The 26,015-nt window shown below is 38.5% G+C and overlaps 1 protein-coding gene across 4 annotated transcripts in view; it reads left to right on the plus strand.

Moving 5' to 3' along the window:
• TRIQK (triple QxxK/R motif containing) overlaps window positions 1–18,771 on the plus strand; it is a 62,131-nt gene extending 43,360 nt beyond the window's left edge. For all 4 annotated transcript variants that reach the window (XM_027678856.1, XM_027678676.1, XM_027678943.1 and 1 more), the window contains exons 3-4: window positions 4,807–4,892; window positions 16,200–18,771. In XM_027678856.1, the coding sequence (XP_027534657.1) occupies window positions 4,807–4,892; window positions 16,200–16,313 (200 nt within the window). In that variant the 3' untranslated portion in view covers window positions 16,314–18,771. The remainder of the gene's footprint in view (window positions 1–4,806; window positions 4,893–16,199) is intronic.
• The last annotated feature ends 7,244 nt before the right edge of the window (window positions 18,772–26,015 follow it).

Consider the following 26,015-nt stretch of genomic DNA (forward strand, 5'->3'; position numbering starts at 1 on the left):
GAAAGAATAACAGTTTAGGAAGCTTTTCTGCATGTGCTTGCTTGATAGCATAATGTACTCATAAGCAGCTTATGCAGTACAGTATTCAGAAAATAGCACTGCATTAATTTTTAAAGTAGCAAATGCAGGCAAAGAGCAATGCTGCCACATGATGATAATGAAGGTGGATATTGTGAAGTCTGCTGAGAGAAAAGAAAGCAGGGAGCTCCCAAAATGTGAACATTTATAAAACAATAACTAGATATTCATATGATAATAAGCTTGGACAGCAGCATCAACAAAGGCCAAAGAAGCAGTCCTGTTCCTGCTTAAGCCCGATGAATTGAAAAGCAGAGAGGCAGTCTTCAGTCTGTTATTCAATTCCAGTAATGAGCTATTGTTAGAATGAAAGAAACCCTTCTAGAAATATCTAGAAGGGTTGGAAATATAATGTTTTTTCTTGTGAAGTTATTCTATAAATTTGTTCAAGTTGTATCTTAAACAGCAGCATCGTTAAATACAATCTTAAATGTAGTCAGTTTTCTCAAATGTTGTTCTCAACATGCTGTATTCTCAGTTACATGTATAACGGAGCTCAGTATATATGCAAAGTACAGTGTAATGCATACTACCTGGCAGTGTCACAGTATTTCTGTAGACTGAAAAAAAATTAACCCAGAACTTAATGAACTTGTCTAGCTCATACATAGTATTTACTTTAAGTTTTGCATTTATCATTGCATCACTGGAAGTTTACTGAAAAAAGAATACTCAATATACAAGATCAGGTCATCTCTAATATGTATTAAAATTATTGAATAGAAGGTATATATGGGATCTCAATTTCCCTTGTAAGCAGAGTTAAATAAAAAAATTCTTGTGAAATCCATAGATTATTATTCCTAGTTACGTGAAGAGAAGCAAACAAACTCATGGTGCATATTGTATGAATCCCTAATATTCACTGTGAAGGAGACATCCTTTAGCATGTTTCACAATATAGCTGTGTTTAGTAGCTAAAAAACTCTGTTTTCAGCCTTATCTTCACCCTTTTCTAATCCTACAGCTAGTAGAATAGTCTTCATTTCTACCTGTGGGAAGTTTTCCAAGCGGGATCTCTAAACAGGGCACAACTCAGCTCAAGTGCTATTGAGGTCACTTTACCACCAAAGGAGCAGAAAAAACTGTGCAGGAAAAATGGAAGGGAGGGGCGAGGTGCAAGGCAAGCTCTGGAGAACCTCCAAAGCGCAAAGGGTACTTCAAACACTGAATGGAAAGGTGGATGATCTTTGCATCTAGTCTTGAGAGTACCTGGCAGGAGGCAAGATGAGCAGAGTGATAATATCTGTAGTCAGTAAGAAAAATTGCCCTATCATGGACTATTTCTTTGACCTTAAAAATGGAAAGGAAGTGATGGACTTGGAAAAAGAAGAAAGTGGCACATTTGAAAAAAAAAAAAAAAGGAAAGAAATTGAGATAGTAAAAAAAAAAGGAAAGCTGGCTTTTGAGTTTGAAAGATGACAATAACAATGAAAAGTAGAAGAGGAAAGAACTGTGCTTAAGTAATAAAAAAGTAAGATTTTGTCTGGAAATTTTCCAATTCTATCTTTTGGCTTCTTCTTGTCTTCATATGTTCCCTCAGGAAAACTCAGTGTCTCAGATAGGCATTGGGTAAAGCAGACAAATGGGGCTTTGTCTGATGAGTCCGTCTTAACTGGCCTTGACAATCACTTCCTGGGAAGAAGAAATAGCTTAAGCTTGATGACTCTGACAGATAAATGTACAAGAAAGCTTGCAGGATAAATGAGATAAAAGTAGAAAACATTGAGAGTGTGAATATAAGTATTCCAACTGGTTGAATTTGCAAATCCAAAAGAGGGGAGGCTGTAGGGAGCCTCTATTATTTATTTCTGCTTATTTTCCAGGTGGTAATGATCAGTATTCACATGGCAGGGGCTTTGCATTTCATAGTTCTTTATAGTCCTGTAGTGCAGATGTCTTTCCCAAGGCTTCAGAAAGTTCACATGTTTAGGAGTCTTTTTGTACAGTTGATGAATCTGGTTTTCATTACAAAGAAGTCCACAGATGCCCTTTTTAAACTTTTGCACTTGGTGGACTCAAACCATTTTCCTTACCATAGTTTTTGGTTGTTTTTTTTTTCCTTTTGGCTATCACATTTAGCAGTGAGAGTGGTAAATTAATGGCAGGTGCTTGGATTTGGAGAACTACCAGCATTAAAATAGCCTATTTGTTGTATAGGGGGGTTAGTTGGTCATATCAGACTTAATATAAGTCTGGAAGTATTCTCTAGATAAGTAGAATTCAGTTTTAGTTGTAGCCATGATACTGGAATAAACAGTAGCAGGGTGCCTGAAACCAAGGGAAAGAGCACCAATAAGCTTTCCCTTTTCAATGAATAGATGTAGTGCTGCCAATAGGTGTAGCTCACAGACTGGGTCTCCTGTGCAAATATTTACTCCTGCTTTTGTCACCTTCAGACTTGAGCCTTGGAGAAGAGGAGGTAGAATAGGCAATGGTAGGAAGAGGAAATGGGTTTCACTAGCTGACTTGTTTCCCATGGCTAATGGACCTTACAAAGCTTTCTAATTTTCATTATCTGATACCATCGCGTCACTGGAAGGGAAACCTCTGACTGTCCTAGTTCATTTACCCAAGCTGGGAGCAAACCTGAATGATGAGAGCCGAGATTGAACTTAGCGCTTGTCAGTTATATACTTCTAAATGAATATATTTTTCATGCTTCAAACATCTCAGATTGATAAATTTCTATGGTTTGTTCACAAGTAAGTAAGAACAGCTGCACCACTTACAAAAGTTGTCTCCTAACAAACAAACAAAAAAATTCAAGGCTTGGGTATATCTATGCCAAATTTCAGCGTGGAGTGTATTTTTATGAGTTATAAACTCCTGCCATTTACAATGGAAATTCTGACAGGTCTTTAACTATTTCATAGCAGAAGCATGACTGCAGGACTTCAAGGAGAAGAAAGTGCTGTCTCTAGCTCGCTTCATCTCATGACTTAGGCATTATTGTGGTTTCTGCAATTCTTTCCCTAACTGTTCAAAAAAAGTACTGTACTTCTAATGCATCCTATTATCAGATATCATATATATTCTGAAGAATAATGCTGTCCTGTCCTGCTAATGAGATGCATTGACTGGATGAATATGTTGGAGCATCAGACATAAATCATCATTCTGTCATCTTTTCTTCACTATGTCCTCTAAGAAAGTTCCTGGAGATATTCTGCTTTTTTTTTTCCTGATACACATGGTTTCAGTTATTTTTCCTTTTGTCATTGAGTATTTTTAAGTTATTTCAAGTCTTTTATGAATAATACCTGGACAAAGGATAATATGGAGACCTTTACCATATATAATCCCTAGGGTTGAGGAGAGATTATACAATGCAAGCAAATTTGTAATGCAAGTTCAGCATCCGCAATATCCTACAGAGAGGATCCCTGTGTTGAGTATGAGCAGAGTGATAGGAAGAGTAGACAAAGGCAGAAGTCTGTTTCCATGAATCCAGTATATCACTGGAGAAGACCTTTCCTTTCCAATTCATGTTTCAGAATTTCATCACTGCTCTATAAAACCCCAGCTTTGAAGATAACCATAAAATAAGAAGATTGCATTATTGGTTATGAATGTAAGATCACATCTCGTTGGGCAAATAAGACACAGTTTTAGAGGAAAGGTTATTTGACTGTAACAGTAATGAAAGCTAATGTACAGATAGGTAAAATTAGTGATTTAAAAATGGCAAGACATTCTGCTTTAAGCGTTGTAGCTCAGCTTTGGAAATAGGCAAAAAGGACAAAAAGGACAAAAAGGCATGTATACATTAGGAGGCAAAAAACGGAAAGGACTCTTTTGAAAAGCCAAAGTGATTGTACTGAAGCTCTACCCCTCTGAGCAGTTTCTTCACGGATTCCTCTTTTCCTTCTCCTCCTTTTCTGACTGTATCTGTACCTTGGCTTCTGTTAACTTAAAGAAGCTACAGTTAATAATACATCGTAACAGTCCTTTCAAACAGCAGAAATATCCCTGAGAGTTATCAAGTGTTTTATGCTTCATTATTAAGTTGAGATAAATGATTTATACCATTTCTAAATACTTGCATGACCTCCTCTGAACTCAGTTCATATGGACTCACGGTAATCAAGCACTTGGCTGCACTCTGGCTGCAAGAGATAGTCCCTCTAACTTCTAAAAAGTACATCTAGAAGTTTCTGTATAACATGTTTCTACAAGCAGATGATGTTGAGCAATGGTCTGCACTTACTTGGACTGACCTGCATATCTGTGAGTTCTGATACCTGCAAATAGTGTTCCAGTTCAGAATAATGAAACGTTTACATTCACGAGAATGGCCTGTATTGCACATTTATGTATGCATTAGAGATGACTAACCAACAAAAATTCTAATAAAAATTTTTGGTTTTATTTAAATCAGAGGGAAAAACATCATCCACCTTTAATCTACTTCTTTGCTGTCTGATTCTTACTGAACAACTTAATAAACATTGTAGTAGTGGGTATCTATCCATATATGTATTTTGATGTCACTGGAGTAATAGGTTCTATGCTGATTTGTCGGCTCTTGCTTGTTGCTGTCATTGTCTGTTTTAAGGATCATTGTTCTATGGATCAAGTCCCTGTGTTACAGAGGAGCTTCTGTTTAAAATGATGGACTGTAGGATGTTTTCAAAATGTTGCATCTGACTTTTTAACTGAAATAAATGCTCACATTCTTTATATTCTTTTTGCATTGTTTTCATTAAATATGCTTCTCTACTCTAGGAAAACAAGATTATAAGAAAACCAGGCCTATGTTAAGAGCCACAAGATTAAAAGCAGAGGCCAAGAAAACTGCACTAGGCGTAAAGGTAGAGATCTCTTTGATAGCTTAAACCACCTTTGTGTATATGTTGTTTCTTTTCCCCATAGATGTACTGTGCGAATATTGATTTCTGAGAGATATTGTTTATGACACTTCAAAAACTAAGTAAAATGCTAGAATCTAAAATATTTATGATGAATTGCTTTTACTTAACCCTAAAATAACTTGAATAGTTGAAATGCTGAAAGATTTTAAGGCGTCCATGTCCTTGTTATGATGCATACTTACTTTAAGGTAAATAAGGTATTGTGTGCTTAGAAAATTGATCTTTCTGAGGAGCCTGTCTAAACACAGGACAAGTTATTTAACAATTTCGTATAGCTAGACAAATTGCAATAAGCATCTTCCTTCTTTCTTTTCCTATCCTATACCTAGTAGTAATTTAAAACTGGGTTTGTTAGGTATTATCAATTCTCAGCATTATTGTCTCAGTCCTGCATCCTTGTGTACTGCCTCTGACTTGGACAAAGAAGGCTTAACTAACTGCAAAACATATGGAAAGGTACTAAACCTTATTTTGAAAATGCCCTATTTTCAGGGAGATAGGAAGTATAATAATGAGTGACTGATCATGGCTGTGAGTATGACCAAGGAGGACAATTAGAAATATTTTCTGCTGTCTACTACCCAGTGTGTCATGAAAACGGGATTTATCTGAACACACATTGTTTATTTATGTTACCCTCAGTATTTTTCCTTCAAACTTATTTTTTTTAATCTAATTGATACACAATTAGCTTGGCAGCAAGGGTAAAACCTGAGTAAAATAAAAAAAAGTGGATCAATTAACTCGGCATTCTAGTGAAAGAAACTTCAGAAATGTTAAAAGGAGAACATTTTCTTGTTTCTGGCAGATGAGAAATCAATTTTTTCAAGTTATAGCTTATAGCAAATGCCAAGGTATTACTACCAAGCTGTAACAGCTGCTGAGCTACCAGATGATGTATTTGGTTGTCTTCCAGAATTTGCTATTATAATCACGAAACAGTGCTTTCTTTTTGCTCCTGATTGCTGATCTCGATCAAGCATTACCATGCGATGCAGTATGTTTTCACAACATAATCTCCTCAGTTAGTGCTGTGTGTCAGGTTTTAATGAGAAAAAGTAGATTGCCTTTTTTGTTTAAAAGATAGATTATTAACCTTTTGAGTTCCTTTTCCTTGCTTTCTTATTAAATTTTACTTTTCATTTTATTTTCAGTGATGTGACCTTTTAAAAGTGATGTTCTACTTGGAGACTTAGTGTACAGCCTAGTTCTTGTAAAATGTACAAGTATTTTGTGTGTCTTTCACAAGTGAGAAGAATATGAACCTTGATCTTTCAAAACATGTTTCGTTTCCTTCTTTCCTGAAGTAATTCTTCCTTAAAAATGAGAGAGAATAGGAAAGCATATATGTAGTAATATATGTAATCAAGAATCAAGTATTAGTGAGTAAAGATATTAAGAGCAGTTTATTTTATAGAAGAGTGTTTTTGCAGAATACCAGATAACTTTTAGGTAAGAATGAGTTTTGCCATCAAGGCGCACACATGCCGTCCAGGTCATAGGATGTTGTGATTATGGGGTACAGGACTCCTCATTTGCTTTTGTTGAATTTCAGATGGTTCTTCTCTACCCATCTCTCCAACCTCTCAAGGTCCTTCTGAAGGGCTGCACAGCACTCTGGGGTATTGGACACTCCTTCCAGCTTTGTGTCACCAGTGAAGTTGTTGAGGAAGGATCTGCCCCTTCATCTAAGTCATTAGGACACCACTAGTGACAGGCCTCCAATTGGACCCTGTTTACAACCCTCTCGGATCTGCTATTCATCCAGTTCTCAATCCACTTCATTGTCCACTCACCCAGTTCACACTTCCTGAGTTTGCCTGTGAGGGTGTTGTGAGAGACAGTGTCAAAAGCCTTGCCGAAGAGGTAGACAATATCCACTGCTCTCCCTTCATCCATCCGGGTAGTTGTTTCCTTATAGAAGGCAATCATGTTGTTCAAGCACGATTTCCCTGTGGGGAATCCATGCTGACTGCTTCTGATCATCTTCTTCTCAGTTCTGTGGATAAAGATGGCCTCCAGAATGAGGTGCTTCATCACCTTTTTAGGGGTTCATGGAAGGCTGGCAGGCTAGTAGTTCCCTGGGACCTCCTTCTTGCCCATTTTGAAAACTGGGATGACATTTTCTTTCTTCCAGTCCTCAGGCCCCTCTCCTGATCTCCACGACCTTTCAAAGATGATCATGAGCTGCCTCACTGTGGTGTCCACCAGCTCTCTGAGCACTCATGGATGCATCCCCTCAGGTCCCATGGACTTGTGGATGTCAGTTTTTCCTAGGTGTTCTCTAACCCAAACCTCCTTGACCAAGGGAAAGTCTTGCTTCCAATATTCCTTTAACCTGGTTTCCTGGGTCAGAGATTCCTGAGGGCAGGTCTTGTCAGTGAAGACCAATGCAAAGATGATACTCAGTACTCTGCCTTCTCTGCATCCTCTTTTACCAGGGTCCCCCCTCCACTTAGTAACGGGCCCTCATTATCCTTTCTTTTCCTATTTGAAGAAACCCTTCTTGTTGCCCTTGACATCCTTGTCCAGATTTAATTCCAGGTGGGCCTTGCCCTTCCTTGTCTCATTTCTACTTACTTTGACAACCTCTCTATAGCCATTCCAAGTGGCCTGACCCTGCTTCCTGTGTGTTTGCTGCTTATGCTTGAGTAATGACAGGAGTTGTTTATTCATTCTCTCACAGGTCTCTTACCCCCTTTGCCTCATTCTTCGCTCATTGGGATGCATCATTCTTAAGCCTGGAGGAAGTGCTCCTTAAATATCAGCCTCTCTCTTGGAACCCTCTTCCCTGCAGGGCCTGTTCACATAGGATTCTTCCAGGAAGATCCCTAAAAGGGCTGAAGTTAGCTCTCCTGAAATCCATGGTTACAATCTTACTTGCTGCCCTGCTTCTTCCTTGCCTGATACTGAACTCCACAATCCCATCATCACTGCAGCCAAGGTTGCATCCAACAAGGTCTTCTCCGTTTCTTAGTGTGAGGTTGAGGAACACACCATTCCTTGCGGGAACCTCCACCACCTGTGACAGGAAGTTGACATCAGTGCTTTCCAGGAATCTCTTGGACCGTTCGTGCTTCACTGTGTTGCTTCTCCAGCAAATGTCAGGGTAGTGAAAGTCTCCCACAAGAACCAGTTCTTGTGATTTTGAGGCTGTTTCAAGCTCCCTATAGAAGGTCTCATCCATTTCCTCCTCCTGATCAGGCAGCCTGTAGCAAATATGCACAACTGTGTCACCCTTACTTAGTCTGCCCTTTAATCGTAACCCATAAACTCTCTACTTGCTCATCATCCACTCCAAGGCAGAACTCAATATATTCCAAATGTTGTCTCACACAGAGGGCCACTCCACCAGGGCACTTTCCAGGTCTGTCTTCCCTGAAGAGCATGTAGCCCATCATGACAACATTCCAGTCATGGGAGCTGTCCCACCATGTCTGCATAATCGCAATGAGGTCAAAGCCCTGTGCCTGCACACAGATCTCTAGTTGCTCCTGTTTGTTCCCCCTACTGCGTGCATTAGCGTACAGACACTTTATGGAAGTATTTGATTGTGTCAAATAGTCCTGTCTTGTGGTTATGTCTTTGACTGCTTGTACTTGCTGAAGGTCTCCCCTCTTAAGCCTCCTTCTGCTACTTGGGTGGTCACTATAGATCTCCCTTTCCCATACCTTATCTCTGTTGAGCCTGCTGATGTCCCCATCCTCCTTCAAATTTTGTATAAATCCTTCTGGAACAAGCCCTGCTAACTCCTGAGCTAAGATCCTTTTCTCCCCTTTGAGACAGGTGGACCATGTTTGCTGCCGGTAGGCTCAGTGTCATATAAACAAACCCACAAGCAAAACCCCCAAAATTCTGCTGATAACACCAGTCTCAAAGCCAGGTATTTACCTGCATGATTTTCTTGGATTTTGCCCCATCATTCCCTGCAACTGGCAGGACAGAAGAGAACACAACTTGTGTTCCAGATCCCTTGACCAGTTGCCCAAGGCCCTGAGGTCCCTCTTGATTTTCTGTAGTCTTGTTGGGACTTCATCAGTACCCACCTGGAAAAGCACAAGCAATAGTCAGTGGGCCATACCAAGCTGGGAAGTTTCTTGGTGATATCCCTTACCCACGCCCCATGGAAGCAACACACCTCCGTAAGTTTGGGTCCAGTTGGCATGTTGTGCCCTCCATTCCTATCAGAAGGAAATCACCAATGATTACCACCCTTCTTTTTTTCTTAACTGGGGAGCTTGTGATGTTGGGGGTAGGTTGCCCTGCCCTAGGTGATCCCTCCAACTTGAATGGACTTTCATTGACATTCTCATTTCCCTGGTCTTCAGATTCCAAAGCCTTATACCTGTTGCTGAAGGGCACCTGGAGAGGTGAGATAGGTCAGGAGGGGATTTCCCCGCCACCCTGAGAAGAAACCCATTTCCACTCCTCTGTCTCTAAGGTCTCCTCCTTGTGCCTAGTGATGAGTGATGGTGATAAGCAACATGATTTCACCTTCCACAGGCTGGGATTTTAGTCCTTTTTTATTATGTAAGCCCCAATTCTGTGCTGTGACAGTTGATTAACTTCAGTCTGTGTTGAGGGGAAAAAAGAGAGATGTAACTACAGTGTAGTATAATAAGTAGACACTTTAATTAGAAATGTACGAATAAATACCTAACACAATAAGCACCATACAGCCGCATAAAACCGTAGGATTTTTAGTGTCATTGATAACTCTAGAGTATTTTTGTTGTAGTGTCCTGAAGAACTTATATGCCTGGCTGTAAACTAAAACATGCTGTAATACTTAGGGGAGAAAAAAGACTCCTAGAAAATAGTGAAGGTATTTTAGTCCTTAATTTCTATGAAAATAATGAAATTCAACTGTTGTGTTTTTCACCATGAGAGCTGACAACATTAGCTAAAAAAAGGCCCCATAAATGACATAAAACTTTTCAGAACCAATCCCCTGGAGATCCTTTACATTTCATCGCTGGCATACTAATTAGCTTTTCTTGTCAAACTTTGATTGCCTTGTCATTTTAATGTAAGGTTTGAAGTAACAAAGTTTCTTTCAGTCACTGGCATTTAGTACTTTTTAATTTCCCCAATGAGAGATTTTATCTGTGTTGATAATGTCAGAGAAGCAGCTGAGCAGTAATAACTTATCAAAAGTTAGTTCGAGCAGGGTGACCATGCTAGTACTTGGTGTGTAATATTTGCTCTTTAAACATGTTTACAGATTAAATATTGTAGCAGAGCTGTTGTACTGGCTCTGTTTGTATATGTGACACTAACGTAGACAGTGCCAAAATATATTGTGTCTCTTGGAAAAGTAGGACCCTTGTCTTGAGAAACAACTCCAAGAGAAAGCAGTATACTGTATGTGTTTGGATAAGACAAAATTCTTTGTAGCAGTACCAAAAAGGGAGCCTCTGAACTTTGTCTGTGTTCCCCCATGAGGGGCTTGTGCTGGTGGGAACCCAGCTGCTCATCCTTACCAGATAGAGCAGGAAGGGCTTCATACCATGGGTGCTAACTCTGCTCTCAGTGGACGAGAAAGAGCTGCCGGCAGGAGGGTGACAAGCAGAAAATAGTTTGAGGAATATGGAAGCTTGGCCCCCACATAGCTCAAGTTTGGTATGCAGAGGCCAAAAGTAACGGGACTTCTTGGGAAGAGATTTTTTTCACAGGCTGCAAGAACAGGTCAGTGGTCCATGGGACAGATGATGAAGTTTTCTGTCTTGTTGAAAGGTAGACACAAATCTGAATAGTAGTATTTGCAAAGTACTTGCAAAGACATGATTGGCTGAAGAATACCACTCCATAGAGAATGGAGTAGCAACGCGGTACAATGTAGCAACACAGTACATTGATTGAGCTAAGGAAAAACTGTTTCCTAAACAAAGTGAGAGCTTACTGTCTGTCATCTTTTTGCATATCTACTTAATCTATTGTTTAGCTACCTCACTATGAAGAGTTTCTCTCATCTGGAACAAGTTACGTATGAACAGATAACAAGACATTCCTAGTGTATTTTGGCAAAGGATGTTCTCTGATTTCATGCTGTTCATAATCTGCTAAATTAGTGAACTACATTTCTCAAGATACAGTTTCTTAAATTTGCAAAAATTAAGGCCACAAGAGACTATTAGATCATTTGATCTGAACTTCCGTATGTTACATATCATAAAATTTCATCCAAATACTTTCTACAAGTCCAAGCACTTTATAATGGCCAAAATACTGGGTTTTCAAACCAGCTTGTGTGCCTCACAAAGTGCAGAGAATCTTAATGTGCCACCCATGAATATAGTGTGGTATTCCCAGCGACCCCGGTAGTCAGGCTTTGATTCCTGGCCTTGAAATGAAAAGGAAGGGAAGCAACATGTAAAAAGAGAACAAAATCAGACCCTGGCCTGAGCTATAAATGCAGTAATCACAGTGGTTTGAGCATGAGAACAAGATACACCCAGGCAAGAGCTCAGGAGGATTTTCTGTACCCTCCAGAAGCAGTAGTCCATCTTTCTCAAGCCTACTTATGTCTCTACTTATGTCTAGTCTACATAACACTTCAAATGGAAAAGTCTGAGTAGCTAAGCAGGAGGTGTCATTACTTTTAAAAATCTGATACTTCAGGGGTTCAGAATATAGCACTGACCATGTAAGTAATCCCAGTCTTCCCAGGGCCCTGAAAGAGAGGAGCAGCCAGGAGGGCTGTGTTCACCAACTCCAAGGTTGGTGGTCAGGACCTACTTTTCACACAAGCCCAAGTTGAAGTATTCTTTCCAATTGCTAAATAAAAATGTACTTTTTTGAGAGAGATCTGATGATAAAAGACTAATAGCTATGGAAGTCCATATTTTCCCAAGAGGTAACTGGAATGTTCAATCATTCTTGCCCCTAGGAAATGGCATATTATTTCAAAACTGAGCTTATCTAACTGCAGATGGACCTTGAGAGGTTCTTGTAAACAGGATAAAAGGACCTCACTCTATTGAAGGGCCTTACTTAAATACAGGTGTATATAGTTATATGCTGTAACCAAACTGCCTCTCATTCTTCTCTGATAAAATAAATACCAATCATCTCCCTACTGGAAATCCCTCTGCCTTTGTACATCCAGAGATCACACTGAGGGAGTAGTTACATCTGAGATCCAAAGACCTTTTTAAGAGTCATAGTTTTTTAAGGCAGAGTACTCCACTTTGTAAGCACTATCTACATCTTTGATACCTGTATATATTATTTTGCATTTAGCTATATTAAAACAAATCCTGTTGCTTTGTGGGTGAATGGCCAAGCCTTTTAGATGACACTGTAAGAGTACTTCGTTCTCATTATTTGAGACAATAACAATCTTTCTTCTATCTCAAATTTTTACAGTAAAAAATTATAAGAAGTGCAGATAAAAGTTAATAAATTATTTTTCTTACCTTCTGTTAGCTGTAGAATGTGCTGCATTAAGGAAATAAGCATCCATATTTAAATATGATTGTGTCGAAACTCTAAAAAATGGTCACAGTGAGTGTCCAGATAAAGTCTTCAGTTAAAAATTATATGAGATAAAAAGATTGATTGTCAAGTCCATAAATGTTTATTTTATTTCTACAGGTATCCTTGGTCAGCATGGTTTTTTTTTTCATCCCTTTTCAGAAAGAGACAGGGATAGTTTAGCATTTCAAATAAAGCAATTTGTGGTACTCTTTCACCTAGTTTTAAGCTGCTTTCAGGTAAAAAAAGGTATGATTCTCTCTGGAGGACAATAAAAAATATGTAAAAACACCCTAAAATTTCCTGAAAGTATGATATTTCTCTGTATGTGTAGGGTATGATGCTGCCATGGTGTCCAGATTCGTATATAGTTATATGCTGTAACCATATATACGTAACCATGTATATTATTGTAGCCAACATTTTTTCCTCACCCCATCTCCTGATTAATCTTGTTTAGATCCCAGCTCTGCCACTTGTTCCATCAGGGTGAATTTGAGGATGTTATCCAAGTATTTTGGCATAAGAGACATAAAACTGACAAAAAATGAAAGGAGAATTAAATCTGCATTATGCTGTAATGGCATGTGTTTCCTGTATGAAAAGTTTCTGAAAAACTTAACCAAGCTGAAATCAGTATGGTTCTTCAGACATTATTCTAAATATAAGAGAATATAATAGAAAATTCTGTTCCTTTTTAAAGGCTTCTTTGACTGTATTTTGAGATTTGAGAGTAGGGATGTTGTTTCCTAGTCGTTTGTACCATGATATAAAAGAAAAAAAAGGAGAAAAAGACGTGTGATCATTTTAAGTTTATTTCTATACGACTTTTTCTATATTCTTTAATTATTCATGGTGAAATCCTCTGAGTAAATGGATTTTGCAGAGGGATGATGGGGATGATCCATAAAGTACAAGAGAAAGGGAGCTATATATGCCAAGTGGGAAGTATTTTAACATTTCATTTCTATGCATGACTTAAAATACAAATAGGAAAGTCTGATAAGTATAAAACAAATTAAAATGACAAGATATACTGTTGTTGCAAGTACAGTATAGTAGTGTAGCCTCGCATTTGCTATTTACCTTGCAAAATTTATGTTTATAAAAGTTCATAAACTGGATGCAATTCCTAAGAGACTACGTGTCCCTAGCTGAGAGCCAGGTATACTTTGTTAGGCCATTTATTTGAGATTTTTGTTACTCTACCTTTTTCAGTGACTCAAAATTAACATTCTTGCATAATTCTGAAACCTGCAGTTTCAATAAGGCTTTTTATTTCCAGGGATAATAAATACTTATCCAGCCACCCAGTTCCTAATGGCTGTGTAAGGAAAGTAGTATTGTTATTGCAGTGTTATTCATTGTAAAACTTAGGCAGAGGAATTAAAGAACTGCTCCCATCAAGCAGTTACTGGGCAGCCTGAGCATAAAACTCATGATTTTCCCAATTCCACTTCCTTTGAAACAAATCTTTAATGCCGAGATTCCTCAAAATCTTGCTGCTGCTACCACAGCATTTCATTAGGGAGACTGGGGAGAAGGGAGGGGAACGGTGAACCTATTGTAAAGCAGAAAGCATGGCAAGCGTAGCATCCAAACAAGGGAAAAAACTTTTTAATACTGGAACGAATTTGCTCTCTGTGTCAAGTGCGAACGGTGCCTGCATTGTGCGGTTTTGTTGTCCACTCTCCCGAGCAGATGGAGCTTGCAGTTGTATGTCACTTGTTTATTACATCCTCTTAAGATTAGTAGCTGTGTGGCCAGATGGGTCTGGGAGCACAGCTGTGGGTACAAGGAAATAAATGAAACCTGTCTGATGCTGCCATGCCCTTTTGTGAGATACTGACGTGTTGCAATTGCAACAAAGCAAAAATCACTTTCCTTTAATATATTAGTGAATTAGATGTACTTTCTCTTTTTTTTTTTTAATCAAATCGTATGAAATCAGGAGAATGAAGTTCAGAGGATGATACAATTCTAATAGGAAAATGTAGTTGAAATCTGTAGCCAACAGTCTCAGCAAATTTCCAGAAGCAATTTTAATGAGGTAAAATAAATTTAAAGTACATCTCAATTAATCATCCATATAAAATGTAAGGCAAAGGTTTCTATAGAACAAGAAATATGCTCCTATAGAACATACGCCAACTAGGCAGTAGTATTTCAAAATTTATTAGGTGGCATGTGTTGAATTATTGATCCAACATTCTGATAAACTATATAAATGCATTCATGTAAATGCAAATGAAATGCTGTTCTATAGAAGAATGCCAGATTATGACTAGACTTTAAAAAATGAAATGCACAGTTTTAACTCCTTCATGGCAGTGGACAAACAAAGCTGGTCACAAAGCCACCACCAACATAGAGATAGTGGACAGGATTCATCCTACAGTGCACACTAGAGGTACTATCTACACTCTCTTTCTAGTCTAAGGGGAGAAATGGGCATTTTTGGGAAGAATTCACCTGGCCTCTCCTAGAGGACACAGTGAATCTTACACCAGAGGGTCAGATTCTGTCCTTGCATGGTAAACAGTGTCTTATTGTCTGGGTGAGGTATAGGCATCTCCTTTCAGTCCCACTGGTGCAGAGTAGGTTTCATGTGGCGTCTTCAGTACCAATTTACATTTGTTGTTATGAAGTCCCTGAACTGTCTTTCTGCTCTCCTTTGGAGTGTAGAGCAGAATTGTTCTGATGTAGTTGTTTTATACCTTAACATGAAGCAGAGATTTGGAGCGGAGGTTGTTACTTCTTTCTGTAAAGGGAAAATGGGGTTTGGAGGTACAAACTAACATGTTCCTTTGGAGAATCTCAGTGCATGATTTTAAAAATACATCATGATGATAAGGAAAATCTGAACTAGTGTAAAGTGTGCTGTGCCTTACAGAAAAATATATCTTAAAAATGTGAAATAGTGTGACTTTGAAAGAAGTATTGTATAAAGGAGATGATCATACTATGATTTATTATGAGACTTAAAGTTGGAGCTTAACAGAGTCCAGCCTTAAAGATGATAGGCAGTCACATAATGAGTATGACGTGTAGTACAAAAACATTTTTCTGCTTCTGAAAGCTGCTATAAATCATGTATACTTTGGAAGACTCTTTTATGTTAATTAAGGAAGATGCAGCAAGTTGCAATATTTTATGGGAAGAGAGGCAAGTGCAAGTGCAAATTGTTGTGCTTTTTGCCTTATTGCAGAGAGGAAGGAAGAAAAGTTCCAATTCTGAAGGATTTTGTAGCTCCATATTGTAATGCATGCCAGGAGGTTGGGAGGTAGAGGTAGCAATTTTCATTGACTTCCACCATACTGTGTTTGCTTCATTAAAAAATTACAAATTTGTTGGCAAAAAGCAGTAACATATTGCTAGAAAACATCAAAATTCACAGTGTAAATTCATAACTTAAATTTGTGTTCAAAACTGTGGTTTGTGAATTCTGTCTTTTAAAAAAGAAGGAATAGCATAATAAAAGGATATAAAGCTCCTATTTCTAGGTCAGACTAAAGATTTTTAAGCCAAATATCCTTTCTGGCAGTATATCAGACTCACCAAAATCTTTATTAAGTGAGTGGATTTTATAATATTTGAAATGATAATCACAAAAAAGAAATCATTAAAGCATCAATGCTTTATGCAGTTATATATGTCTGATATTATTTTAATGTGCATTATAGAAGGGAAATAATATTTATTCCTGATTACTCTGAAAATCAGATATTATTTCTAACAGATTTTGTTTTTGTTTTTCTTTTATTTCTACAGGAAGTTGCCCTTGTCCTTGCAGCTATACTGGTATTTTTGTTGGCTTTCTACGCTTTCTTTTATCTTAACATTTCCAACGAAGTTGACCTTGATCTGGATCCAGATGAAAACTAGCAGATGCAATGAATCTATCATCAAGATTTCTTCAGCTTCAACAAGACTGCATAGGAACACACAGTCCCTTCACTGTGAGACCGTAAATGATGCCATTTCTTGCAGTCCAAATTCGTAAGAAAGTTTTGCAATCCGTCAGTCACTTCTACATTCCAGATCTCCAAAGTAAGAACACTTATGCCTGACCAAGTGTATTTGATTAACACCAAGGCCAGGAGCAACAGTACAATACATGAAATTTATTGTTTACATTATTTTTGTCTCAGGCAGAGAACTTTGATGTCAAAAGACAGGTGCTATTATTATCATGGATATTGATGCTACTTCACAGGAGTGTCTGCCTTGACCAAACTTAGGAATCAAAGCTTCCTAATAACCAAATTAGTTTCCTTTTTCAAAAGAAAGCAGAAATACCAAATAAAAAGTCTTTTATTTAAAATATATCAAAACACCCTCATCCTCCCTTTTAATCTTTCTTGGGCATGTGTGCACACGCGCGCACATGAAGATGGAAGAAATTGTAAGGGAAAAAAATCCTTTTAGAAGCAGTCTGTCACCTTCTATATGGACTTAATTTTATGTCATCCCAGATTCTGTGTGCCCATATATCTGCAGTAATCTTTTTCATTTTTTTGCCAACTGTTCAGCACACATGTGTTCTGTTAGAAATGGCACCTGGATGACAGAAGCTCTAACATTCACATATGCTTCTGAAACACAGTTCTTTATCTCCTGTGCTGTCTGAATTAGTGTAAATAGAAAGTTCAGTTGATGTTGGTTTTAATTAGTATATTGGTCTATTATTAATATAAAGTCAAAATTGTATTTTAATTATACTCTTCCTGATGGTTGTGGTATCAACTTGCTCTACCTGTTAGGGAAATGTTGTAAAAAAACGTTCCTTTCCAGCTATACAATCATTTTAATCATCAAACTAATGTGAGAAGTTGTAAGTAAAAAGAAAGCACTTTTTTTTCCAGGTGTACTAATAATTGGGTAAATCTTGGCTCCATGACATGCTTCAGTTCTTGCAAAGTACCTTTCAAATTATGCACTGTAGATAACATTTCTGATCCTTTTGATAGCCACAGGTCGCTTGAAGGAGTTGGTATGTCAGAGCAGCTGCAGGGAGCTTTAGAATTTTGGCTTTATCCTGTTCAGCTTCGAGTTTGGTATATAACTAAGCTTGTGGATGTAAAGGTTCAGCTTTGAATCCTTTAAACGTGTGGTCAGTCTTTGTCTGGTTCAGATTCAGTTTGATATCAAGAAAAGTGTAGAGCCGTTGGTGCTGAATGTGGCAAGGAAGTTAGGCAGACTGACTTCCTGAAAAGTTTTCATAATTTTTAAGTTTTATTAGCGAACTAGCTTCACTTTACCTTTGATACAAATTTCAGGGCTAAATGTTAGGTTTAATTGCAACTGAGGTATTTACTGTCTTGTTCCTGAGATGCCTGACTAAGATTTCTTGTAGTGATTTTGAAGACAAAGGGATACAAATCACAGCAAATATTATAATGGAAAATATATTTCTTTTAAATTGACACAGTCCCATTATCACCACTTAAGAAACTTAGATCAGTACAGTTAATTTTTAAACCATACAGTAACTGTGAGCATATACATTATGAGTCTCTAAGGATTCACTTCTTATCTGTCATACTCCTTATTCACTTTATGCAATGCAAAACAACTCCTCTAAAAATTGAGTACAACAGTCTTCCGAGAAGAATACAAAAGAGAACCATGTATGTGCAAATATTTCTCTTTTTCTAATTATGACTCTTACAGACACAAAATTCTAACATGTATGCATGCGTATGACTTATAGTCTACTACTACTTACACACATGACCACACGCATAGCAACATGTTGAATTTATGGTGAAACATTATCTGACACATGGCTTAACTTTCAGTGGAGGGAAAAGCATATCACAAGCTGTTTGCTCGGATGTGACATGCCTTTCACTTCACCAGTGCCCCACCATATGTCACAGAAGCTGCACACCTTTCCTGTTACTTTGCATTAGCAATTTTCTTGTTCTATAAGATGCTGGAAGGATTGCTTTCTTAATGTCTGCATAGAGCTCTCTGGGTGATGCATGGCCTGAGAAAGATGTGTAGTTACTTCCTTCACACAGGTTGTCTTGTAACCTGCTCTCTGAATCGGTTATGATAACAAGCGAGCAATTCTTACTGTCAAATTTATGAACATGAAGTTCCTAGAACAGGAAGATTACCTTTCCCATAATTATGAATCAGACAAAAACTAAAGCATATATATATTGTAATTCTAGCGAGTTCCCTGATGTGCGGCTTATGAGTCCGTATTGCCCATAAGTGCCATAGTTTGCAGTGTGTTTGTTTTGTTTAGATTAGGCATTTTCATTTATGTGAAAGATTATAGACCTGTAGAATGGATCATAGAATCATAGAATGGTTTGGCTTGGAAGGGACCTTGAAGTTTATCTAGTTCCAACCCCACTGCCATGGGCAGGGACACCTTTCACTAGACCAGGTTGCTCAATGCCCCATCCAGCCTGTCCTTGAACATTTCCAGGGATGGGGTATCCACAGCTTCTCTGGCCAACCTGTTCCAGTGTCTCACCACCCTCAGAATAAAGAACTTTTTCCTAATGTCTAATCTAAACCTCCTCTCTTTTAGTTTGAATTGATTCGCTCTTATACTGTCACTACATGCTCTTGTAAAAAGTCCCTCTCCATCTTTCTTGTAGGCTCCCTTCATGTACTGGAAGTTTGTTCTCATGTAACAGGAACATTTCTTTTTGCTTAGGTAAACTGGATAGACTTCTGTTCAGTGTGTGTAGAAATACATGGTAAATATTGCAGCAAATACACTTTTTTCCTTATCAGTACAATAATTTCTACTGGGACATGTGGTTTAATTTGCTCTTAATTATATCTGAGATTGAAACATGCCTCTTGGGGTTTGGATCATCTATCTTTGTATGAGTTGCTCAGTGTCTATTTTATTAATAAAGGATTTTTTTACTATTTTGGTTCTCTTATTAATGTTGAACACACTGAATTATATATATACATTTGAAAGGACATTAAAATGATCGAAACAGCACAATGTTCAAAAGTGAGCAGTGATATCAGTTTTAGAATATCTGGATTATTTTAGGCAGTTCTAGCCAATAAGCTCGTATTAAAACTGAATGTGGCCTATGAATACTTAAAAGACAGTGAAGAGAGCTTCCTTTGGCATACTATCCAATACCAATAGAGCAAGGCTCTTTCTCCAGGCATGGTTTATCCATGTAGTTCTATCCCTTAAGACAAATTGACTTTATTATAAAAGTAATACTTTTATACGCTTGTTTCAGAGAAAGATTGCTGATCAAATTCTTTACATGGCAAACTTGGCTTAATGGGGCAGGTTTTCTCAAGAATATTCACCTCTAGGGGAAGGGTAGACATCAGTAGTGTTGTTGTCCTCTGCTTGTGGAATAAACTGAATTTCTTTCCAGCAGAGGTTGTGGAGGAGATGCCTATACTGAGTCCTTGTGCTGTGGGTGGGAGCAGATGTCCTGTCTGGAAGAATCTCTGGCTAGGAAGGCACAACAGTCTTCCAGCTGTGATTTTGCTCAGTAAATCTTTCCTTGGTGGTTTTCCTTTTCTCTTTGATCCTACAAAAGCAGAAGCAGCATGTAGACCATCTCAGTGAAGAACCCTCAGTATAGTGAACATTGCCAAGGAAAGGCTCTTGCTCTACTACCTAGAGTCTATAAATATATTTTACTGGAAGCTTAGGAGGCATGTTAAGCATTTCCCTAGTAGACTCTAGAGATACATTTGAACTTTTCTTGAAAAACGCTTAAGTTAAAGTTCACTGTTGCGTATCATATAGACATCATGTTATTCAGGATCAGTCATAGCTCCATCCATGCATCAACCAGCTGTAGCAGGGACAACACTGTAGACTGTGAGATTATGCCAGAACACGTAACTGCAGATAGCCACAACATGAGCAGACTCATCTGTTTGCTTAGGTGTCCTCTGGAGTAGATGACCTAAAGGCTGTTTTTGAAAACAGTTTTTAGACAGTGCTACTAAACTGTCCTAAAGAAAAACAAAGTGAAAGCTCTACAAAACTGCTCATACGATTTCCATGAAAATTACTACCAAGGAAGAGCCTTATCTGCTGAGTTAGAGCCAGGTTTTGAATGCTGCCCTTTCAAGAAGGAAAATGTTGCTAGCAGCTCCCAGTAGAGTGATAAGTGATGTGGGATTGTGCCTGTAAGGCACAACTGACCCAGTTGGTGAAGGCCAAATGCATTTAGGACAGTTCTCTGTAAAAGACTGTACTTGAAATGCATAATAGGCAAGTTAGGGTGCCAACAAACAGGATACTACGGATCTTGATTGCATTTCAAGTTTTACTTACAGTAGCATAATAATTAGTAGTGCTTATGACTAAGAAAGTAACAATATGGCACAGCAGTAAGACACCAGAAATGTGATGTTGGAACTGCTCCTTAAAAGATTTTACAGTGGATTATGCCTGTACTTTGGGAAATAAAGCCATGAGATGAATAAACTGGCAAAGATTGTCTTACACTGTTTTTCCCTGAAAGAGCCGATGGAGATATTTTGCAGTACTTTTCCCCATCATCCTCTTAGTTTTCTGTAATGCATTTTTGTAGGTGTATTTCTACACTTTCCCAAGAGTGAAAAAAATATTTTCCTTGTAGTTCATCAATTCATTTAATTGACAGAATCCTCTACTCATCCTTTTATTCCCCCTTAATCACAATCAAATTGGTGGGGAGACAGCCAAAATGTTAGGTACCAGTGTCTCTCAAGCAGATGTCACACCACTATTTTTTAGCTCGTTTAAATGAATAAACATGTTAAACTGTGAAGTATTACATTTTAGATTTTTTCATTAAAAAAAATGGGACAATCTGTTTACTGTCCTTAATTGAGAAAACAATCCTGGCGGTTGCCAGTTTTGGCAGTTGTAATGATGAACTATAAATATTGGGACAAATTAACTAACTGATGATTGTGGAGGATAGTTCAAGTACAATTCTCATTCTGAATGAACAATTTTTTTCAGTGCTGTATTTTTTCTAACTTTCATAACTGTTATATTGGTTTTGCATGTTAAAACAACAAATAAATACCTGACTATCAATCAATAGGCTTGATTATGTTGTCTTATGCTTGATAACTAAAAACAGCAGATAAATGCTGACTACCCTGGACCATAGTTCATACTTTGCCCAAATTCTCCCTAGCAAGTGTGTGTTCAGGTAGATTATAAATGTGAACTACTAAGAGCTTCATTTTGCTGAATCATGGAAAAACTGAGCAACATACAGATCTTCAGGACTTTGCCATTTCACAAAGAGATTGTAGGAATTTAAAAGAGCGCAGCCGCAGGAGGTGAGTATGGAGTTCGGAGTTTGGTGACAAACTGGTGTCATTCTCCTATCGCAGTTCCTCCAGAAACAAGAGTGGGAGAAAATAAAACGGCCAATTCTTGCAGGAGACAACCACCTCACAACTCACCATGTTACTCAAGAGCTAATTCTTATATCAAATCAGACCTACCACAACTACTTATTTTTCATGGGACGTTAAAAGGGCAAGGAGGAGATAAAGGTGTCTAGAGCAAAGCAGCTTCTCCTTGGATCAATGGTTCATTTACTTAAGTAAGAAATAAACAGGATTTGGGGGATTTACGCATGTCAGGTTAATTGCTGCTGCCTTCATTATAAAAAAGTCACATTATGCCAAGTTAGAGTAGCTTTGTGTGTCTGTTACAGAGTTAAATATAAATGTACTAATACTGAGAATGTGTGCATTTCTCTAGGGGCACCTCCTTCTCCTGTCATACTATCAGCAAAGAAAAGGGACATGGAGGGAAATGGCAGGGGTGCCCTTTTGCTGATTCTGCACTCCTAAAGCATCACTCCTGCTCCGTGGGGAGCTGCTGGTGTTTAGAGTAGGACTGCAACCCTGGATTGCTTTGGAGAGGCTACAAAAAGAACAGAGCAGAGCTTAACCTACAGGGTGAGCCTCCTACCATCACTGGTGCCTGATTTGTTACAACAAATAAATAGAAGCTGAGGTGTTCAGCCTTTTTACTTTTATTTATTAGGTTCTCAGGGAGGTGCCAGAAAAATTGTCTTTTGTTATCCTTTTGAAACTCGTTTCTGGATAGTTGTTTCCCTTATTGTCTGTGGGACTCCTTTCCAGTCAAAGAATGCCACACTCATACCTACTTCTTGTGGTAGTATCATACCTACTGCATTATCCTTTTGCAAAGGAGGCACTGTGGAATGACCTGCTGTCTCCCCTGCTTTTGCATGGCTGAAACTGAAGAGGCCTCAAGTAGCTATTACTGTATAATATAGTAAGACTTGCTCTGGTTTGGCAAGAGCAGCAAATTCTGAATTCAGGGCAGCTTTATTTAGTGTTTCCTGCCTGAGGAACCTTCAGAGCATTAAGCATGGTGAAAGTCAGGTTTTTGCCTACTTCTCTTTTCATGACTTACTTCCTTCTCATTTAAAAGATGAGCTAAGGTGCTATGCTTGTCTGCTTAAAGCAGAACTGTTTTAACAATAGTTTCATGGGGGTTTGCTGCCCTAAAGAGCTTGTGACTGTTCATTCTTAAAAAGCAGGTGACCATATTTGTGTTTTTCTGTTCATTAATCATAGCCTTTCTTGAGCTACTTTTCTCAGGCAGTACTTTATCTTTGTTCCACTCCATCTCTACCGCTAAACGGAGAAGAGAGTAGAGCAGCTTCTTCAGATCATTACCAAAGCCACAAAGTAATTTAAATTAGGCAATGTATGTGGGGGGCATTTTCCCAGTGCAGTATATAGATTTTTATGTTGAAGAGCAAGCCTGTTCACATGAACGTTTGTGAGTTCACATTAAAATAAGACAAGGTATAATCATGATTGTGTGACATGAGAATATGTCTGAATTTTTTATTTTCTCATAAACTGGTCATCAGCTGCTTTTAATTAATAGAAAGTGGCCTTTGTTTGTGGGTGGTACAGTTTGGTCAAATGCAGCTTCTCATCTGAAATGTTACAGAATGATAATTACATCCCCTTGGTTAAGGGGTGCCTCAAAATAGGAATTCTCATAATACATATGACTTTTTCCAAAGACTGTGATGCTAAAATTTGGTAAATTCTCCACAGAAATATGAGATGTATGACTTCAAAAAGAGCAATAATTTTGAAATTTTTCCTTGTCTACGAGTTCTACCTTCTGTATTAGGAAATTTTCAAGTTGATATCATGATAGAGTGGGAAATGCCTGAAGGACAAATGCAAGGAGTGAAATAAATGCTCAGGAGACTGTTCACATGCATTATTCAACCTGTCATGTACACGCCTTTGTGACTGGGCTGTGTCAGTGTTGTGGAGTGATGGAGAGGCAACACATCTGAGACAATCTACTTTGCTTGTGACTGTAGCACCCTCAAACCCACATTAGCAAGTGTTTCTTCTACACTGTAGTATGCTCCTATACACAGAAGAGATGTCTCTTACTAAATTAATTCTTATCTACAGAAGAAGATAAGTTCTATTTTATATGTCTTCACAGATAGAAGAAAGAAAAAATGTTCCCCATGAGCCAGGGCATTTGGAAACAAAAATCATTCCTGCAGCAGAGAGGCTGGGCACAGACATAAAACATGCTCAGTATAAAAGATAATACAGATATAGAAAGGAAGTTTTCATTGATCCACCATTTCTTACAGTACAGATCTCTAGAACAATTTCCACAAATCTATTATTCCCGCTATTCCATCACTAGTTTGGGGATCATCATTGCCAACTCAAAATGATCTTGTATTTCCCAGAACTTAAACAAGAAAATTAAAGTATCTTTGTTATTCAGTTCCTTTGAAAGGGTCTACCAGAGGGTATGTACAATAATGTATAACTCAAAGTGATGTAGAATAACAGAAAGAAATTATAACTGACTTTCAGCCTAGCAGCTAACTATGGAGCTGGCCTGGGGGCCTTCAGCACTGCCTTGCTGCTTCCTTGCAAAGCCTTAAGGAACAGATCTGTCCCATCCACTCATCAACATTTATCTCAGTTACTGTCTTAGTTTTCCTGTCCTTTGCAAAGAATTAAAACTTCAGGGTCATTGGTCTGGAGAAGGCTGGATTTGATCTTTGCACCTAGATCAGGCCTTCCAGCTGGCTCAGATCAAGGCTCTTTGGCAAATTCCTTCCAGAGAGCCGTAAGCAGTTTGAAAAGAGTCTGTGTACTCTTCCATCAGGTTAGCAATGAGATAACACAAGTTGAAGACACTGAAAAGCTGACACAGCCTCCCTTGGAGACAGAAGTATTTGCTGAGGTTGTCTGGCAGTGGGGTACCAGATATGTCAAGCTCTGTACGAAGGGAGGAGTGAGTCTGGGCAGATGGATCTCAGGATGTCAGCAGGGACTTGATGCAGATGTTCTGCCAGGTGCTGCTTCTTATGGGCTCCCTCCTCCAATGGCACAAACCCAAGAAAACTTATGAGAGGACCCCAATGCAGTCTTTTCATCATCCTTAGCATGAGACAGACTTCTCATGATCTTGATTCTTACCCCTGAAAAGTTGTTCAATTTATTAATAACTCAGGATTATAGGAACTACCAGTGCTAAAATAAACCTTCCTTAGCCTAACAGCAAAGGTTCATTTGTAAAGCTTCACAAAAGCCCAGGCACATTATAGATAAATAAGCAGTTTAATTCTTGTAATGAGGAAATTGATGCAGCTGGATATGAGAGAAAAAAATACAAAACAAAAACCCTCATTTCAATAAGAAATATGTTAATTCTGTTCCAGAGGACGTACAGAGGCCCTAGCTCTGGTGGGGTCTGAGGAAGGAGTCATGTACACTAATGATGTCTCCTTTCATCCTGTGCTAGTAATAGGGTAACACATGTTTCCACCCAGCCAACAGGAATACTTTAAGTAAAACAGGATTACAAAACACCAGGCTACCTAACTGCCCCAGTTTAGAGAGCTGCAGAAATAAAGCTCTCAGTTCATTAATTTATGGCTTATATAGATACCCCACTATTACATGCCTCACAGCCAAATATCAAAACCAGATCCACCAGCAACATATTCACGCTCTGTCAAGTTCTCCTTTGTCTCAGAAGTCTCGAGGAATACAGACACTGTCACATATGTGAGAGATTTTGTATTAGGTTGCTCCTCTCACAAGGTGTTCCTTGACCTTAGCATGGGCTGAGAGATGAAGTTGGCAGGCTAATGAGGAGGAAAAAGAGGATATTCTATAAAACCCTTACTTTATGGTAGTCTTAATTATTTAGAGGCAGACATCACAGCCGTCCTTGGAGGTGGAACTGGGATAAAGTACTCTGGGAAAGACACTGTTGTTCCTCTTTGGAAAGCACAGTGAAAAAAGCTTTGGGCCATCTATGCCCAGTGGACGAATAATCTGTGATGTGGAAGGCTGAATAGATGGCATTGAAATGAGGACAGCAACCAGCAAACAGAGCAGTCCCTCCTTCCAGACCTCGAATTAACAGCAGCGCCATGGCCCAGAGGAGCAGCACTGCCTCTCTACCCAAATCCCAAGCCTTTGGCCAGCTCACTCAGCTTGGGAGCTTGGGAAAAACAAACCTTTTGTGACCCTTCACAGTAATTATGCAGGAGGCCTCTGCAAGAGGCCCACACA

The sequence above is a fragment of the Neopelma chrysocephalum genome, unplaced genomic scaffold (genome assembly GCF_003984885.1).
Source record: "Neopelma chrysocephalum unplaced genomic scaffold, ASM398488v2 Primary Assembly neopelma1_22, whole genome shotgun sequence".
NCBI lineage: Eukaryota > Metazoa > Chordata > Aves > Passeriformes > Pipridae > Neopelma > Neopelma chrysocephalum.